Source organism: Apostichopus japonicus, chromosome 17 (genome assembly GCF_037975245.1).
Source record: "Apostichopus japonicus isolate 1M-3 chromosome 17, ASM3797524v1, whole genome shotgun sequence".
NCBI lineage: Eukaryota > Metazoa > Echinodermata > Holothuroidea > Aspidochirotida > Stichopodidae > Apostichopus > Apostichopus japonicus.
In genome coordinates this window covers 2927185-2948131 of record NC_092577.1, presented here as the reverse complement: position 1 = coordinate 2948131, position 20947 = coordinate 2927185, and the positions used below count along the sequence as shown (strand labels likewise).

The 20947-nt window shown below is 36.5% G+C and overlaps 1 protein-coding gene across 5 annotated transcripts in view; it reads right to left on the bottom strand.

The window, feature by feature from the left end:
* Positions 1-20840, bottom strand: part of LOC139954805 (protein argonaute-2-like) — a 42831-nt gene extending 21991 nt beyond the window's left edge. For 2 of the 5 annotated variants that reach the window (XM_071954753.1, XM_071954754.1), the window contains exons 1-5: positions 7387-7524; positions 2862-3297; positions 2262-2391; positions 1185-1366; positions 227-363 (exon numbers count right to left, since the gene is read on the bottom strand). In XM_071954753.1, the coding sequence (XP_071810854.1) occupies positions 227-363; positions 1185-1366; positions 2262-2391; positions 2862-3297; positions 7387-7489 (988 nt within the window). In that variant the 5' untranslated portion in view covers positions 7490-7524. Of the gene's footprint in view, positions 1-226; positions 364-1184; positions 1367-2261; positions 2392-2861; positions 3298-7386; positions 7526-20393; positions 20636-20680 lie in introns of those variants that run through there. The other 3 variants (XM_071954756.1, XM_071954757.1, XM_071954755.1) reach the window with 3 other exon arrangements.
* Positions 20841-20947: the final 107 nt, after the last annotated feature.

Genomic DNA, 20947 nt, shown 5'->3' with positions numbered 1-20947 from the left:
ATACGGGAGGACAGTATAGAGTGGTATTAGCATTAGAATCAGATAAAGGTTTAGGAACTGTTCATATTGTCAGTATGAGTGCTTTGAGGCATATGGGAGGACAGAATATAGTGGTATTAGCATTAGAAAATTGTCCCAAACTGGCTTTGGTGGGAAATGAATATTCACGAAGGGGTCAACTTACATGGAGAGTACCTCCGGGTCAGTATAAGGTGTAAACACTTACCATCAATATTGAGCATCATCTTCCACATGGATGGTCGGACACTCTGGTGAAAACCAAACCAAACCTCTCGCCCTCCTCCCAGAGGATGGAAATAATCCGAGGGTGGGGAGAAGAACGATCGGCCAACGGGTGTGTAACTATGGAAACAAGCAGAAAAAAGAACCGGGGTATACTTTATCCAGTGTCATATCGCCAAGATGCTATGCAACATGGTCAAGTCGCTATACAAGTGTCAAGATGTGTATATAGCAGTGTTTCTACAGTGTTTATCAATATAAGAGCCTTGAGAGCCTTCATAACAACTACACAGAAATGTTGCCACTAAATTATTTCCCGTAACACAACAAATTAACTGTACAGATCTGGGCAACTTGTAAAAAAAGTGTCACAAAGGAGTCACATATTCAGGAGTATACAATGCCCAAGTGTGACTGCTGGTTTTAATTTTTGTTAAAAACCTTCCCTAGAGCAAATTACACAAACCAGTAAAATATGCAACAAAGTATTCATTGTAAAGGAACGAACACGTTTCAAAAAGACTGCCTTTCCAGGTCAGGTTTTCATTGTCCATTTACTTATATATAAATATGAAAACAGAAATTGTTACTTTATTGGATGAAGAGGGCAAGAATTTCATAATATTTAGCCAAAGTGCTTGCTAAACCATATTCATGCATCAAACCCCTACTGGCTAAAATCAAATTCCCCAACTAGCATGTTTCCTTGAATTAACACAACAGCAACAACATACATTGTATTGATACAGTTAGCAGGAAAAAGCCATTGCATTTTTTTCTTCTACTGGCAATGGTGAAATCCACTGGCATTGAGCCAACTGGCATAAAATAGCCTGGATTTTGGAGGGCCTTACATCCAATACTCTCTGCAACCCTATTGGATGGGGTGGGGTGGGGTGGGGGTTGAGAGCAGGTAGGGGGGTGGGTAGGGCATTGCTTACGTCATTGACGGCAAGTGTCTCATGATCACATCCAGGGCTTGAATAGCGTCAAATGGCATGATGGGAAGCCGTCCCTCCAGAGCTTGCTCCAGGAGGGCCAGACTGACGAAACCTGCAAATTTCAAGATTACGGAGAACGTACGATCTCTACCGTCGCCCGGCAATGTCACCTCTAGTTCAACCTGCCAAGAAAGAAACGAAAAGAAAAGGAAAAGAAAAGAAAAGGAAAAATTGAATAAACAAGAAATCTGACAAGAGCCAAAGCTAGAACAGGAAGTGAACCAGTGACCTTGGGATAACAAAAGTTCATTTAACATTAAAAACAAAACATAAAAAAGAAAAGAGATTAATGCAAAGCATAATTAGGACAAAATTGATGTTTGTTTTCTTTGGCATAGATCTTAGAAGATTATATTTGTTCACTGACAATTGAGTGAGTTCAACAAACCTATGTTGCTCAAAAAGGTATGATAAGAAAGTACAGGAGTATGTGAAAGGGGAGTTCCCAAAAAATGGAGGGGGGACTCTCTGGGGGGTTGTATTAGTACAGACGGTATTATTCTCACTATATCCACACAATAAAACAATGGAAGAAGAACGAGCATACCGTCAATTTATAATGCATTCTCAGGAAATGTCTGTGAAAACTGTCAGACAACTTGGTGAGGACTCCCAGGATTAAAAAAAAAATTCTGCAGCACAGAGATTTGAGATTAGGAAGGACAGTATCAGGTATAGGTGTTAAGCATGGTAGAATCGTAACCAAGAGGTAGGGTGGGGGCTTGACACTGAAGTGGATAGTAGGGGTATATTGGAGACCATATAGGTTGATGGGAGACAGGTAAAATATGAGTGAAGTAAATATATATGTATACCACATTGTCAATATAGTCTTACCCACCACACAGCTGGCAGCCATATATACAGCACACTGTGGACAATGTGCAACATAAAGGCCGCTATGTTTCTAGGCTACACAAATTATGGCCATTATTTTGTTAGACTGACAGCGTCAATAGCAGAGAATATGGTATATGAAGGAGGCTAAATGAGTACCGCCCTCTATTTATCTCCTACCTTCTCCTGTCCAATGGGCAGCTGTTTCTTTGTGTACATGTTTTTCCTCCCGTCGAATACCGGCATCTGACCTTCGAATATTTTGGGTGTGCTCCTGGAATATGCACCGACCAGGTAATCTATCACCTCTCTGCAAATTACAAACCAAAGAAGTCATTGAGGGTGTTGCCATGGAGATATCCACATTATCGTTACAAAAAGGTTGGTAATTTGGAAACAAAGTGTTTTCTGAGTATATATATCCCTCCATGGCCCACAAATGTGTTTTCCTCTTTACGGTTCTTCTGTGTCAACGAGATGAAAGTTAAGACCCAAGAAAATTCAGAGACCCTATTGGTCAGTACTGAGAAACTATATATGAATATGCATGATAAATCACCATTGACAAACAACTGTACCACCTCGAAATTCCAGCTCTGGGGAAATGACATAAACAGTACTACATCAGGGAAAAATTTAGGGACATCAAAGAAAGATCCTACATTTCTTATTACTGACCTTTGACCTATGATATCAGGTTAAACTAGATGGTAAAGGCATCCATTGAGTGGTGGAGATAGAGACAAGACAAGCACTGTGAAAAACAGAGACATCTCTTACCTGTTGACTCTCCTGGGACATTTCTCAGGCGATATTGTGACATCATAATGGTAAATATCCCCATGGGGAATCTTCATTTGAAAGTGATTGGCACGCAAAAGAATCTTCCGGCCTTCCAGTCCTATACCTGGCCTTCGAGGCAGTAGGACCTGATCCATTAGGGGAGGTGAGGGTGATTGGACGGGAGGCTGCCCAATCTGTCCACCTGGCGCAGGAGGTGGTGCAGCTGGTCCACCTTGTCCTGGAACACCCGGCCCGCTGGCTGGGGCGCCTCTGGCTGGTCCACCGGGTCCTCCTGCAACAACAGCTTTGGGCACTGGTGGTGGAGCAGGTGGGAGGGCAGCGGGTGTGTGTGATGGAGGCCCGATAGGGGGCGGCACACCGGACGGTGGCCTTTGAATCGGTGGTTGCGTCCCAGCTCCATAGAGACTCATGCCTGAATATGGAAAGGAAACGGGGGGGGGTAAAACGAGTAAAAAATAAATTGTTCCCAAAATGGAATCTCTTTGTTCACGGTTGTAAAACAATGCTTCTTCCCTCCCAACAGGTTTCACAATAACAATAGTTGATGCCGATGCTTACAGTTAAAGAACTATGTGCAATACTGGATACGTGATTCCTCGCTGAACAGAGATCATACAAACATGTTTGCTCAAGGATTAATGTTCAACTAACAGTACTTGAAGAAGTGCTAGAGTCCACAGAGCATGAATGACATATATCCATAATCGTATATATATATTGTATGTAATGGAATGCCACTGTAATACTCACAAAGTTACTGTTCAAAGACAGCAATTACTGTTTAAAAACTGACAATATAATTAATCAAAATTATTGTTGACTCTGCTTGAGAGATCCCATGTAGCATCTCAGCCAATTGTTATAACTCAAAGTGACCCCACCTCACGATGACTCATGGAAAGTGAATAATCTATACAAAACAAACATCCCCAAAATTATGAAAATTTTAGCACTGATTTGGGTAAATTCTAGAGATATTCAAAACATCAGAGCTGTTTTTATTTTTTTTGGCCATGAAGACCTGAATGAACACAACCAGAATTTCTTCTGTTGGAAATATTGGGAAGTTCAGACACGTGTTTTCTGCATTCAGAACAGCGGTGGGCAAACTTTTAAGACCCGCTAGCCAGAAACTGTCGTGAGGACTTAGCTACGACCTACAGTACTAGATTCCCACCCAGGCTTCAAAATTGATCCTTAGAATGCACAAAAGCTAGCTTCGAGCGGTGGGCAAACTTTTAGGCCCACTAGCCAGAAACTTTCGTGAGGACTTAGCTAAACCCACTAGATCCCCACCCAGGCTTCAAAATCAATCCTTAGAATGCACGGAAGGTAGCTTCGACTAAAGATGCCTGGAAAAACTTGTGATTCAGGGATAGTTTTTCACCATGCACTTTTGGGTCACGCACTCTGATTTGATTTGGGACCGTCTATCAAAATACCATACGGTACTGTGCACAGAGTAGTTAAAACCACACAGTATTGTGTACAAAATAATATACAGTTACCATATATAGTACTGTGTACAAAATACCATACTGTACAGTCCTGTATACAAAATAGTTAATACCATACAGTACTGTGTACAAAATAATATACAGTACTGTGCACAAAATACCATGTACAAAATACCATACGGTACTGCATACAAAATACCATATACTGTACAGTCCTGTACACAAAATAGTTAATACTATACAGTACTGTATACAAAATATTATATAGTCACTGTTTACAAAATACCATAAAGTACAGTGTACAAAATATTATACAGTACTGTGCACAAAATACTATACGGTATTTTGTACAAAATACCATACTGTACAGTACTGTGTACAAAGTATTATACAGTACTGTGCACAAAATACCATACGGTACTGTGTACAAAATACCAATCTGTACAGTCCTATATACAAAATGCCATACTGTACAGTACTGTGTACAAAATATTATACGGTACTGTGTACAAAATACCATACACTGTACAGTACTGTGTACAAAATAGTTAATACCATACAGTACAATGTACAAAATTTTATATAGTACTGGGTACAAAATACCATATGGTACAGTTTACAAAATATCATACTGTGCAATACTATGTACAAAATAGTTAATACCATACAATTTATTACTGTGTACATAATATTATAGAGTACTGTGTACAAAATACCATGTGTGTACAAAAACCCATGTGTACAAACTACCATACAGTAGGTCAACATGTATATACATCAACAACTTGACAAATTAATTATAAATCTCAATATGATTATATTCAGTCCCAAGACATCCCTCCCAATTGCTTTTAATTATGAAATCTAATCCTTTTCCTTCATTTACTAAACAAATGACAACCATTCTTATTCTGTTATAGAATAGACTCCTTAGATGGAAGAAACTTTAGCAGTGGTTGGTTACCCATGGTAACGGTTTAGTGCCTTCATATTCATAATTCAGATACTCCAGCCTTAATGAATCATGTGTTGTATGTATATATACTGTATATACAGTTCACGCTATGTAATATCTGTACAGTATGTTTTCGATAGTACTTGAAAGTACTTTGTACTACAGTTAATTAAACTTGTGTGCGAACACATTGGAAGTAGGGTGGCCACTGACATCACAACAAAATGGAGGTCACATTCACGCCTCTAGGAGACATCCTTCACTGTAAGAAGAACATGGATCATGCTACAGTAGTTATGAATAATGTTTGAATGCTTGTGGGAAGCCTTGCAGCTTACATACATGTATTATTTTCACCGTATTAAGAACAGGCTACAGTACTTACTTATAAAGTGTATGCTTATGTACTGTATTAGTTTTTATTTATACAACAATCTTTCAAATAAGTAAAACAAAAATAATAATAATTTAAATGTATTATTTACTGTACTGTACATCTGAGCAGAAGTGTACTGTGCATTGTAATTAGCACAATTCCAATGGACATTTCTACAGTCAATATGAAGCTTAAGAGAAGTGCATAAGATCCTTTCAACTGTACTGACATACAGACTTCTTGTTTGCACACAGTGCTAAATGGACATTACAGAGACCCAGTGTAGACACCGACAAGTATATTGCATAATTTGAAAAATATCTATTCTCTAGTTATAAATTATATTAAGAGCAGACAATTGCTTTGTCTTACAGTACAGTACTTCTTTCTACTTTTCTGCTGTTGGGCCCAATTGCTGGGATGCGCAGCCACCCACCACAACTGGATGGCTGTTGGGCCCAATTGCTGGGAAGTCTAGCCACCCACCAAAACTGGATGGCTGTTGGGCCCAATTGCTGGCAAGTCTAGCCACCCACCAAAAATGGATGGCTGTTGGGCCCAATTGCTGGGAAGTCTAGCCACCCATCAAAACTGGATGGCAGTTGGGCCCAATTGCTGGGAAGTCTAGCCAACCATCAAAACTGGATGGATGGCCAATGTCCTGACTTTACAGAACTACTGTATAGGAGGGAGGATATGCATACAGTAGAACTACTGTAGGCAGAAACTTTATTATAGTCAAGAACAATTAGTGTTTCTAATGTGTAGTAATGAAGCAGTAACAATATTAGCATTGTGCTGTCATTGGCTAGGCTGAAACGATACTGTAGGCTTACTGTACTAACCTAACAAGTGTTTTCTGAGCATGTACAGTATATTAATGCATTTAAGATACATTAGTAACTATTGTGCGTATTACTACTGTATTAACTATGTACAGTCCAGTAGATCAGAATACATAAACTACACAAACTACTGTACTGTACAGCACAGTAATCTTAGAAAGTTTTCTGATAAAACATAATCTACTGTATGAGGGGAGAGCTTCATTAGGAGGTGTTTCAGATTGGAACCTACAGTTGTACAAGTCTCCATCTGTCTTAAATAAAATCAAGCTACCATTTTATAGACCATGTTTGGAGGCTAGGGACTCCATCTAAGAGAAAAAATGTTTTATTTGAGTCTGAAATAAAACATTTTTTCTCTTTCTAAAACTTCAACTGTAACCTGCACTGCCAGCCTACTTGAAACCCATAACACATGGGATAGACAAAGGGAATGGGCAGGGATACAATCCATCCACCCATTCTTCCCCCCCCCCCCAACATCACCAGCCACCACCTTCATTCCACCATCTGTTTATAGACCTGTTTGGTCCTTTCTTATCAATCAATCTTTTTTCTTTCTTTTTTTCCATCTCTTTTATTGACTCATTTGACATTTATACAAATAGACATGATAATTTTGTGAGTTCTTTAGTATTACAATACAACTCAATCATTGCCTTACAATTTAGTATTTTCTTATCTTTAGTTTTAATAGTACATAACAATATCAATACATACAGCGCAACCGCAGAGACAAAACGTACAATAATACTTTCTTATCAACCTACAACCATTTTGAAGACTTTTGCTTCCCTACACATTGTGCTCTAAAATCCTTTTAATGTTCGCTACACCGAACCATCCCGTCTCTGTGAAACTCTCTTACCTGGAGATGGAGAATCATCTCGCTGAAGGAACGGACCTACGAAATCACTCAACTTCTGACCATTGCCCCTGCCCGAGGCTAGTCTCCGCATCCAATTGTCCATTTATGATTAGTTACCGTGAACCTGACTGTGAGGTCCCCTTAACATGAAAATACACCCCTGTGATTCTCCCAACCGATAATTATTTCCAACGGAAAATCGCACGAAAAATGTAACTCGTACCGTATGTACAGTACTGTAATCCAGGGAGAGAAAACTTGAACGATTAGGTCTTTCGGTATAAAAGTCAAAGAAATTCTCTCAATATATCCAAAAATGATTCCAATTTCCAAATTCCATTATACAAAACATAAAAAAAAAAAAAAAAGTTTCACAGCTGAAGATAAAACAATCCAAGATATTTCTATCCGTTCGTTACAGCAAACATTTTTTTCAAACAATTGACACTGTACAGGAGGATGTCTTCAATTTGATCATTTAGTTTTCTTTGTTCTTAATTTCTTCTTCTTTTAATTAATTGAGATCAATTGATGACAATCTCATATTTTTCCTCGATCCACAGAAATGAAGACCATTCTGTATTTAATCACTGTCAGCCGTTGTGTAATAAACTTCATACAGTACGTAATGAATCTTTAGTAAATTTGTCCGACTTGTGCAACCAATAAACAGTTTCTATTTCTACAAGGTGAAAACAATGCAGTTCAAACGGTTACAACACTTGCAATGAAAAAGAAATACATTGCCAGTCATTTGGGTTTAAACACTCAGCATGTAACTTCCTTGGAAAACATAGCTAGTCACTTTACTGTTTATACAATAACTAATACCCACCAATTTATTTAATATTAATATGATGAACTTTCAAAGAAATACACCCACCGACCGCTCGTAACCCACACAATCTCCCTGTCACAGTACGCACAGAATAAACGGAACAAAAAAAAAAAAAAAAACATTGCAGTGTTGTGCACCAGTGCTATTAATAAACCGTTTTTTTGTAACATTTACACAATGTTTACATCGTACAGTTACATCTCAAACACTTGGGCATGCAATCAAAAGGATACAGGATATACCTCGTCACCATCCTGTTTATTAGGGGAGAACTTTCCATTCCTTGGAAAACTCTCAACCATGGTACAGATTCTTGCTGAAATTGACAAAACACAAAGAGGAACCTTTCTCTTTACAACACCTACTGTACATTAATACTATGTGTAGTTTAATGTTAAAAGGCTCTTTTTAAATATGAAACAAATCTCTAGTGATCAGAAACTTGCTTACAGATGCGGTATTGATAGACCGACTCGTGGGCATATACAGGCCTATATTTGATCATGAGGTTAAATATGTCATCATGTTATAATGCAATTTCATCATTATGCTGATGACAATTGACTATATATATACTGTATATGCATCGTTTGACAGAGACAATATTTATATCATCAGCTCTGCATTTCATACCATGGAAGTCTGTATATTATTATGTTATGTCACAAATGGCTCCCCTTACATCGGCTGAAGCGGAATTGCAATATTAAACAGAGTGTGTGGTCATTTTCGTTCAAGATTTTCTCCTCTATTTAGTATCCTCTATTTAGTATTCCTCTATTTAGTATTCCTCCTCTTGCTGTCGGTGATGACCCTAATATTTTTTTATCAAATAATGTCAGATATTTCGGTGCAGATTTTGACCAAAATCTGACAATGGAGAAACATGCCCAGTATCTTTGACGTTCCGCCAAATGGCAACTGACGAACATCGGCCGATTACGGAAACATCTCGATGATGAAAACCTGCGAAATACTGCTTCATGCTTTTGACACCTCCAGACATGATTTCCTCAATTCCTCACCTTTTGGCCTGTCCGATTCATCCTCAGAACTTCCGAAAATGGGGAGATGAGAATATTGTACTCCAACCCACATCAGAAATGTGAGGAGGTGAGTGTGTATGTATGTATGTGTGTGAGTGAGTAAACATGTGTGTGCAAACTTCTCCTAGACCTACTGTATAAGTCAGATCAAGTTCAAACTTTGTGGGTAGGTGACCATGAAAACTTGAGTCCTGCGGGATTGGGTTCATCGTACTGTAGGTCAAGGGTCAAATACCCAAAAAACTGTTTTAGCCATTACCTGCTTTACCTACTTGCTCCAGTGCTAAAAGTAATACCTTACCAAATGCAGAATTCCTGTGAAGAAAACGCCAGTAAAAGCGAAGACGGAAACAGAGTTAAAAAACACGCGTTTCACTTCAGAATGGTAAATTCGGTAGGTAGAGATAGAGTGTTGTGACCCCTAGCGTGGTAACCGAGGGCGCAGTGCAAAAATGATACCAGTGGCATTTTGGTAGATTAGGAAAGTTCGTTAGTGTAGCAGGAGACTGGTAAGAGAGTAGTGAAGAAAATAATACCTCACCAAATGTTTACCCCAAAACATTATGGTTTGGAAATATAACAAATGATGACACTTGCCCTGGAGGGAAGAATTTAGCGTTCACATTTTCTGTAGCATTTTGGAAGACTCTGATTTGTTTTTCCTCTCATTGATATAGTTACTTCCTTTGCAGGAAACTGCTATACATCTGTACACTTGTATAGCAAGTTGACCATTTTGTATAGAACTCCATTTTGCGGCACGATATCGGATAAATTGTACCCTGTTCACTGACACTGTGCATTCCGGTATGAGAGGGATTGGCAAAACACAGAAATTTGGACTGTTCTTACAATATACTGTACATATTAAAATCAAAACAGGGTTGAAAAACGTGCATTTCCCTTCATCATAAAAGAAAATAGTAGAAAATTATCTTACATTACACATACACACATGTACATTCTACAGTTTAGGTCAAAATTTGGCAGCTTTTGTATGGCATGGATTTACTGTTTGTTATACAATATCCGATATATCAGTATATAGTACTTTGCATTAAAATTCTATTTAAATTGAATTGTCCTGCCCTCATAATTGACTTAATACTCCACCCTCCTTAAGTAGAGAGGATGACACAATACTCAACTCCACCAGTAAAACACCTACAACAAATTTGGTCACAACACGTCCTATTTCCACAGTCATAAATACAGTAATTATATACATACGTAGTGAACTTTAATAAAGTATATATTACCAGCAATTGCAGCAGAAACCAGCATAAATAACCATCTTTTTTCTTAATCATGGTTTGAACTGTAAGATACCCTGCAAATGTAGTTCAAACAATTCTTATTATAATATATATATATACCATATATATATATTTATTTCCTGATAGCATCACATTTACAGTACAGTATACTTGATGATGTCATTGTCAGAAGAGGAAATCCCACTTGCATAGGCAGTATATCATTTCCCTTTCCAACGTACTTGGGGAATTTCCAACACTAGCTATAGAAAAGATCTCATAATAAAGACGGAATGCCGGAAGTACAGAAACTAGGATTTGATCCAAACAAGTCCAAGTTTTGGAGTTTCAAGTTCAACAACACATACACCCATAAATACACGTTTGTAACACACATGCATACATACAGTACTGTACATACATGCAAGCATGCATACATACAAACAGTACATGTATTTATACATACATATAAGTACATACATATATGTAATACATACATACAACATGTATATTTACGTACATACAGTACATACATGTTTAAAAACATACACATTGTACACATGTATACAAGCATACATACTGTACACACACACACATTAAGTATACATGTATCACAGATGCACATCTCTCCAATGTACATGCTGTACTCTACTCTGTGACTAATGATCCTTTAGTAACTGTGTGGGCTTTGGACATATAAGCAATACTGATGATTACACACTGTACTGTATATCATACACAATTAATGTAGCATAGCAAGTAAAGGGGTTTGTGAATGTTGGTTAAATTTTTAGACAATGTACTGATAACTCTGCCATTTGGTACAAACCCAATTGGATACGTACACATAACAACAACTACAGTAAGTACTATGAAGCAGTTTCGTTCAAATTGATGAAACTTTTGTAGAAGGTTACTTTTGCAGAGCATCTTGTTACATGTCTGGCCATCACTGCGTGTGTTAGCTAGTATACAGTAGTATATGAACTGTCGGCTTGGGCGAGTAACTACAGACTCTTACTATACTCTGAGTTTTGACTCATGCATAAGAGTAGAGTGAGGATTCTGAATCCCACTCATATGGTGTCAGGTGGTCCTGATTTTCATGTTCACTGCTTCTGTAGATAATACAGCAAACGTCCACTGCTATTCCATCTAGAACCTTTTAGATCAAACCGGATCTGTTACGCGGCCTTCAAAAACTCAGACGTTTGACCCTTGTTTGTTATGGGGGCATCTTGAGCTTGGAGAGAGAATCAGAAATTTTGTTGCAAAATATTACAGATGGGAGGGGCTACTGGGCAACCCGGGGAGACAGAACAAAAACATTACTACCTGGTCTTAGTCGTTACTACCCGGTCTGGAAATTCATAAAATAACTGAATTGGTGCTCCGTTTTCAGATACATTTTTAATTGAATTAATGAAAAAATATGTTAAAAATACATGTAAAAATACATTCTGTTTGCCAAGGCACTGTCGACCAGTTGTCTGTAAACTTTTTAAGGCTCCGGCCCAGAATCAATACTTAGAAATCATTAAAGCTAATTTCTATATCATGGGATTGAAATAAAAAATAAAAAATTTGATCTCCTTTGACAAGCTCCAAAAACACAGAATATATCAGACATCTGGAAAATCCTGCTACCCAACGCAATACTTTTTACGACCCTGTAATGTCCTACATAACAAAAAAGTACAGTACCTCAGCAGTGTCAGCACTCAATAATCTATGTTGCAATGTACTGTAGGTGTATGCACTTCAGTTGCTTTCATTTCTGTCACATCAAAATGAAAGGAAACTGTGCTAACTACCATTACAATGATATTGCAGAATAGGCCAAAGTATTGCACCAATATCGAGTAGTACAACACATGAAAACATTCTGCACACATGTACAGTATAAATAGGATGAAACACTATTACACATTTTTCATTGTACATTATAACACAGTACAGTAGACTGAAGTGCAATTTCTTATAGTATTGCACTATACTGTACATTATAACACAGTACAGTAGAGTATGGTGCAATACTATACTGTACATTATAACACAGTACAGTATAGGATGGTGCAATACTATACTGTACATTATAACACAGTACAGTATAGTATGGTGCAATACTATACTGTACATTATAACACAGTACAGTATAGGATGGTGCAATACTATACTGTACATTATAACACAGTACAGTAGAATATGGTGCAATACTATACTGTACATTATAACACAGTATAGTATAGGATGATGCAATACTATACTGTACATTATAACACAGTATAGTATAGTATGGTGCAATACTATACTGTACATTATAACACAGTATAGTATAGGATGATGCAATACTATACTGTACATTATAACACAGTATAGTATAGTATGGTGCAATACTATACTGTACATTATAACACAGTACAGTAGAATATGTTGCAATACTATACTGTACATTATAACACAGTATAGTATAGGATGATGCAATACTATACTGTACGTTATAACACAGTACAGTAGAATATGGTGCAATACTATACTGTACATTATAACACAGTACAGTAGAATATGGTGCAATACTATACTGTACATTATAACACAGTATAGTATAGGATGATGCAATACTATACTGTACATTATAACACAGTATAGTATAGTATGGTGCAATACTATACTGTACATTATAACACAGTATAGTATAGGATGATGCAATACTATACTGTACATTATAACACAGTATAGTATAGTATGGTGCAATACTATACTGTACATTATAACACAGTACAGTAGAATATGTTGCAATACTATACTGTACATTATAACACAGTATAGTATAGGATGATGCAATACTATACTGTACATTATAACACAGTACAGTAGAATATGGTGCAATACTATACTGTACATTATAACACAGTACAGTATAGGATGGTGCAATACTATACTGTACATCATAACACAGTACAGTATAGTATGGTGCAATACTATACTGTACATTATAACACAGTACAGTACAGTATAGTGCAATACTATACTGTACATTATAACACAGTATAGTATAGTATGGTGCAATACTATACTGTACATTATAACACAGTACAGTAGAATATGTTGCAATACTATACTGTACATTATAACACAGTATAGTATAGGATGATGCAATACTATACTGTACATTATAACACAGAACAGTATACAGTAGTGCAATACTGTATTAGACATTATAACACAGTACAGTATAGTATGGTGCAATACTATACTGTACATTATAACACAGAACAGTATACAGTAGTGCAATACTGTATTAGACATTATAACACAGTACAGTATAGTATGGTGCAATACTATACTGTACATTATAACACAGTACAGTATAGTATGGTGCAATACTATACTGTACATTATAACACAGTATAGTATAGTATGGTGCAATACTACACTGTACATTATAACACAGTATAGTATAGGATGATGCAATACTATACTGTACATTATAACACAGTATAGTATAGTATGGTGCAATACTATACTGTACATTATAACACAGTGCAGTAGAATATGTTGCAATACTATACTGTACATTATAACACAGTATAGTATAGGATGATGCAATACTATACTGTACATTATAACACAGTACAGTAGAATTTGGTGCAATACTATACTGTACATTATAACACAGTACAGTATAGGATGGTGCAATACTATACTGTACATCATAACACAGTACAGTATAGTATGGTGCAATACTATACTGTACATTATAACACAGTACAGTACAGTATAGTGCAATACTATACTGTACATTATAACACAGTATAGTATAGTATAGTATGGTGCAATACTATACTGTACATTATAACACAGTACAGTAGAATATGTTGCAATACTATACTGTACATTATAACACAGTATAGTATAGGATGATGCAATACTATACTGTACATTATAACACAGTACAGTAGAATATGGTGCAATACTATACTGTACATTATAACACAGTACAGTATAGGATGGTGCAATACTATACTGTACATCATAACACAGTACAGTATAGTATGGTGCAATACTATACTGTACATTATAACACAGTACAGTACAGTATAGTGCAATACTATACTGTACATTATAACACAGTATAGTATAGGATGATGCAATACTATACTGTACATTATAACACAGTACAGTAGAATATGTTGCAATACTATACTGTACATTATAACACAGTACAGTATAGTATGGTGCAATACTATACTGTACTTTATAACACAGTACAGTAGAATATGTTGCAATACTATACTGTACATTATAACACAGTACAGTATAGGATGGTGCAATACTATACTGTACATTATAACACAGTACAGTATAGTATGGTGCAATACTATACTGTACATTATAACACAGTACAGTAGAATATGGTGCAATACTATACTGTACATTATAACACAGTACAGTATAGGATGGTGCAATACTATACTGTACATTATAACACAGTACAGTATAGTATGGTGCAATACTATACTGTACATTATAACACAGTACAGTATAGTATGATGCAATACTATACTGTACATTATAACACAGTACAGTATAGTATGATGCAATACTACTGTATACTGTACATTATAACACAGAACAGTATACAGTAGTGCAATACTGTATTAGACAATATAACACAGTACAGTAGAGAATAGTGCAATACTATACTGTACATTTTATAACACAGTACTTTATGTACAGCGACATTGTACTGTATGTACAGCAACATTGTTACAAACGCAGGATGCTGTGACGAAAACTTTTTTTGTTCTAGTAACATTACTGCTGACAGTCTATAAATACACACACACAGTTAAGGACAACAAAGGACAATACAGTAGACGTACTGTACTTAGCTGATGACTAAATATTGAAAATGGCACCTCATGAAAAGCAAACACTTTACTTTTCCCGATTGTGCAATATTACAGAGAATACCAAGAAAATAGGCATTTAATATTTCCAATGATAATAATAATAATAACGAGTCTTATATAGGGCAGAATCAGTTGTTCAATGCACTTTACGGGTGCTGAATGTGCAAAAACTAATAGCGTTGAGAGAAAAGAAAAGTTTTAAGACAGCACTTGAATTGAATCATAGAATCTAAAAGACCTAATATCAACCGGGAGAGATTTCCATTATACTGTAAACATGGTGAAGCATTCAGAAAGCTACGGTCACCGAAAGATCTTGTACTGTACGTGACATTGGAACCTGAAGTTGAAATTGATAAATTAATGCAAACGTATTGGTCTACATTAAGCTTGCTGATGCAAGAGATGTTAAGGTAGGTTGGGGTACCAGTTTTAATGGTACAAAACTAGAATGATGATTTTATAGATAATACGGAGTCTCAATTTGATCCAGTGTAGTTCTTCCAGTATAGGAGTGATGGGGGTAAACCTGTTCGCCCTATATGGACGATTCAAGCAGCCTTGTTTTGGGTCCTTTGCAATAAGTATTGTTTACAATCTTGCACAGGTGTGCTAAACCAACCTATTCCATAGAGCTGTATCATTACACAGGTGAGGTACAGTTACTTGAACTCATAACAGCTAGGTGAACAGTTGATCTCTAAGCCTTCAACAATACATACTGCATACACAAAGGTTTGCTTTTCAATCGTTTAAGAATTCCAATAGTGACCAACACAGCAGATATACATAGGAAATATGAACAGCATCTAGTAATAACTTTGTCTGTCAAGAGTCTTCTGTATTATACAACACTGTTGTACTGTACCGTACAACTTACTGTACATGTATGTTACGGTACAGTTAGTATCCAAGGAAAACAAAGGCCTCTTTATAAGTTTAAATTATATTTAATCATTAAAGTATTTTATATTCATATAAAGTGAAATATATGCTTGTTGTCACTCATTCTTTGAAAATTAACAGAATATAACAAGAAGCATATGATGGGTTGCAAAGGCCTACGGGGGGGGGGGGGGGGGGATATCCATTCCCGGTCTTGCTCTGCAGTAAGTTTGAAGAATTCCAATGATTGCATTGTTTTATAATCTTGGCACAGGTGTGCTACACCAACCCTTTACAACTTACACTATATACATTATATTAAAGCTATTCCTACTGCATACAGTACTGAATGTGTGGTATAGTACACTGAACTCATAGCAATGAGGTCAACAGTTGATCTATGAAACAACAAGTAATAAGAGAACATTGCATTGTATTTTATTCCCCTACATAGATCTATTGGTTTTAGCATTGATCAGTCACATTTACAAGTGTGTTAACATTATGTACTTCAACATCTACGGTAAAGCAGAGTGTGCCTTAAAGATGTGTGGGTACTTGTTAAGTACTGTACTGTATGTAGGTCTGTATGTAGGGTACAGTAACCTTACTGTATTACAGGCATCAAGTACTATTCATCTAAACTAGTACAGCACCATTGTAACCAGGGTATCATTAAGTACTATAAAGACTGCTATATTAATCAACATTTGCATTTGTGAACGATAGCAATTTATCTGCGGTACACTGTACAGTATGGTCGAAACAGACCGTAAAACCCCCCAGATGTACCACTTGGACGGGAGCTACAGTACCCTCCTGAATGTTGTTTTCCTTGGTAAATAATGTTACTGACATAGATACATTGTTTCACTGTGTATGCAGAGACCAAACAGTTTGAACCAACACCACCTACAAAGACAACACTTAATCGATTCGTGAGTTATTATCCAAGGAGGTTCTACTTCCAAGCGGCTCTGTCACAAACTGATCCCAAAACAACAATGACCTTTGAACATACTTCTGAGTAATCATCAACCAGCTCAAACTGAATTCATTATTATAATCCATTGGCAACATTGGTATCCATGCCTGCCACTCACTGTCAACATTTTTTTCTATTTTTAACCTTTTTTTTTTAACCTCCACTGATCTTAGTAACTGACTTGCACGATATATAGAGAATCAATTGTTTTAAAGCAAATTTATGGGTGTTTGTACAATTCCTTTTACATTTGGGAAATTTGGAATGCCCAAATTTAAAAAAAAATATCATCTTTAGACACTCTGCCTACATAACCTATACATCCTCCATGCATGTACTGTATGTTGTTGACTATCTAACCCTAACAGTCAGGTTTGGTTTCTTCCAGAAGAAACCTGTTTCTCAAAATATGATGATGTACATGTGGTATGAACTAGTGAGAGGGACAAATTATGGTTTCTGAAATACAAAGACTGACAAAACATGTCTTGTCCCCTTTAGAAACTATACATGTCAATATGTACTAAGAGTTTTGGCAAACTGCTGTATACCGAGATGCAAATTAAAAAGGTCATTTTCATTTACACAAGGCTGCTTCCTTCCCCCAACCCAACTCATTGCCTCCCCTTATCCCACTACTAATATTAACTCTATATATAGTACATACCATGGTCATATGGTACAGTACAAGTAAGTATAGAATGCTATGTTTCATACTGTAAGTGACATCTGACATCTGAGTATGTTCTCATCAGATTTACATATATATGAGAGAAAAAATTTCAGTCAAACTACCAACAAAATTACGATTATTTCTGATTTTATGAAAAAAAGATACTGTAAATCACATGCACAGAAAAGGCAACTTAAGAGAGTCTGACATTTGTAATCAAACTTGTCATATGATTGCAACAACATTCAGTACAAGTACAAATGGTATTACCCTTGCCACAAGTACAAGAAGGTGGCTCTATGCACCTTCACTAGTATGTAAGAATTTTCCAGTTCCTGCAGTAAATTGCTTTTCAAAACGTCCCATTTTGCTGAGTACAATATAACAAATGACATGTAGAAAATGCCTTGTTTAATCATTCATGAGCTGTTCAGCCACCTCTTGATTGAGCAATTCTTGTTCTGACACGAACCTTTATTTTTCTTCACTGTTTTGTTAACAAACCTAATGCTATCCTACCGTTGTTAGTGTATGGCAAGGTGAAGCCTAACCAACCTGGCAGTTCCATGTTTTGTTCATACCCACCAAGTACTTACTTAATAATTCTAAACAAGGCTTTGGCCACAGACACAACAAAACAACAAATAAAGATAACCCAGGAGAAAATCAGTAATAATTCTCAAACAAAGATGGCCACAAAATCAACACCCAGGGCAGCAAAAAAGTGACCAGTAATTTTTCTCCGAACTTACTAATTTGGATGTTTACGAACGACGATACTAGGTCTGTCTCCATGCACTAAAATCTACCTAACCTACAAAAATTGGTCATATGTTAGCACTGTAACCCATTGACCAACTTTAAAGTGCAGCATCATTACTGCCTTTAGAAGCTTGACCAAATAGTTACAACCAATGAGATTCTAATGGATATAAATCACACTAGAATTGATAATGTGAGCCTTTTAGAATGGTAGATTGGGAAGGGAAAGACAGTGGACATTTCTTTTTAATTATTCTATGATAAGAGGAACATATAAATGAATTTAATAGGTAAAATATCCCTTGATGAAAACATGTATGGGCACTTTTTCTAATGGTACAGTAGCAATGCTGTTAATGGGAGCATTGATCTGTGACTACACATATAAATACGACATTTATGCTACTTAAAATGGGTAAGTTGAAGTTCTAACATATACAGTTGGATTTCATGGGGAAGCTTTGGTAGGGAAAAAGGGACCATTTTTAAAAAAAAATATGACACAAAAGAAGTTTGGGAATATTTTGCTTGTTCTTATACTTACAACATGATTGACAACGTGCTTGGCACAAAGTAGCCGCACAATTCCAAACCTCATGCATAGAGCATCATCTCTAGATCTATGCAAGGTAGTAAAACATGTCCTGCGTGTGTTTACAATTTATGTTAAAGCACACATACTGTACCATATGTTGAGTAACAAGCTTAACTTATATTACACATTTTGTGTTAATGTACATAGTAAATATCAGTTAAGTTTTAAATGTACATTCCATAAGGAACAGTACTGTATCGATATCAACCACTATACAGGAGCCTCCAGTATTTCACGTGTGATGTAGAACAACAAAGTGGAACATGTAGGCCTACAAAGTACTTACCAAGGTCCAAAAATAAGGAATTGCAATCCTTCAATTTAAAGTGTTGAAGATACATCTTTTTTTTTATCTGTTTCCTCACTTTCTTTCCACAAATGGTTCACAGGCTAAAGACCATGGCAATCAAATAGGTAGGTCTATTTTCAATATGATATTGATGTTTCATATACAAATTTTGGTTTTCACTAAACACTGTTAGATCCAATGGCAATGCATTTACTGTGTATGTTTATATGCCAACATAATACACAAGGAGGCATATATTTAATCCATTCCTTGGGCGAGTCTATTAACTCAGTATTTAGCGACCAGTAACATGGAATGATGTAACATGTAAAATGCCTAGGCCTTCCATGACATCCCTTGCCTAATGTTAAACTAACACTAACTTAGAAGATACTGTACTACTACCAAGCCTAATCTAGGCCTATATAAAATTACATTGGTGAATTTAAAAGGTATTAACACATATTACTGAACAGGTGAAGGTTTACTATTCAAAACCTTTTCTTTCAAATTACTTTGCCTCACTATACAACATACCACCATGCTACCTCATGACACATAAGTCAAGGTCTTGCCTTGAAAATGAGACAAAAGATTCCAAGGTGGTTGTGTGTAGTTATATATTAGCCTACTGTACGCTAGTGCTTTAGTGTAGGCCTGTTCAGTATACAGGTAGGCCATAACATAAGCTGCACATAGTAATGCATATAAACCTAAGAATGTTTTCATCAAGTTTGAGTTCTGAGCGATCATATCTGATACCAGGGACTGTGGTAAACTTCTCTTGAATAAAAATAGACGCCATTCTGCAAAAACATCGATACTAAAATTGAAAAGATTTCTTGAACTGGGCCGTAAACAATGCCGGTTACCGGCTTTGCTGTATTGTTCTGTTCGTTTCGCACGCACACAGCGTGCATACACAGTAACATTGTTAGGTTGTAACACACTGTAATACGTTATCAGTAGGCTATATCGATTGCAACCCAAAGGAACAGTTAAAAGAGGTCACGAAATATTGCTTCTTTTTGCAAAAATAGTCGACTTACCGTAGTGAAGCTGAGGCGGTGGGACGCCTGGTGCTTGGTACATGATTGAATCCTGTTTTCTTCCCAAAAGGAGGGCAAAAGCAATCAAAGAGAGTACATTTTTCCACCGTATGCGTTAAGCTCCGACTATAAATCGACAAATCGGCAGCGTTATAGCAGGAAGTAGAGTAGTCGCTATGGTCAAAGGTCATACTACATTTCGCCGCTCAATTCGGTTTCAACAGAGGTTATCTAACTTTGTACACGAATAATCGTTTGGAAGATAAA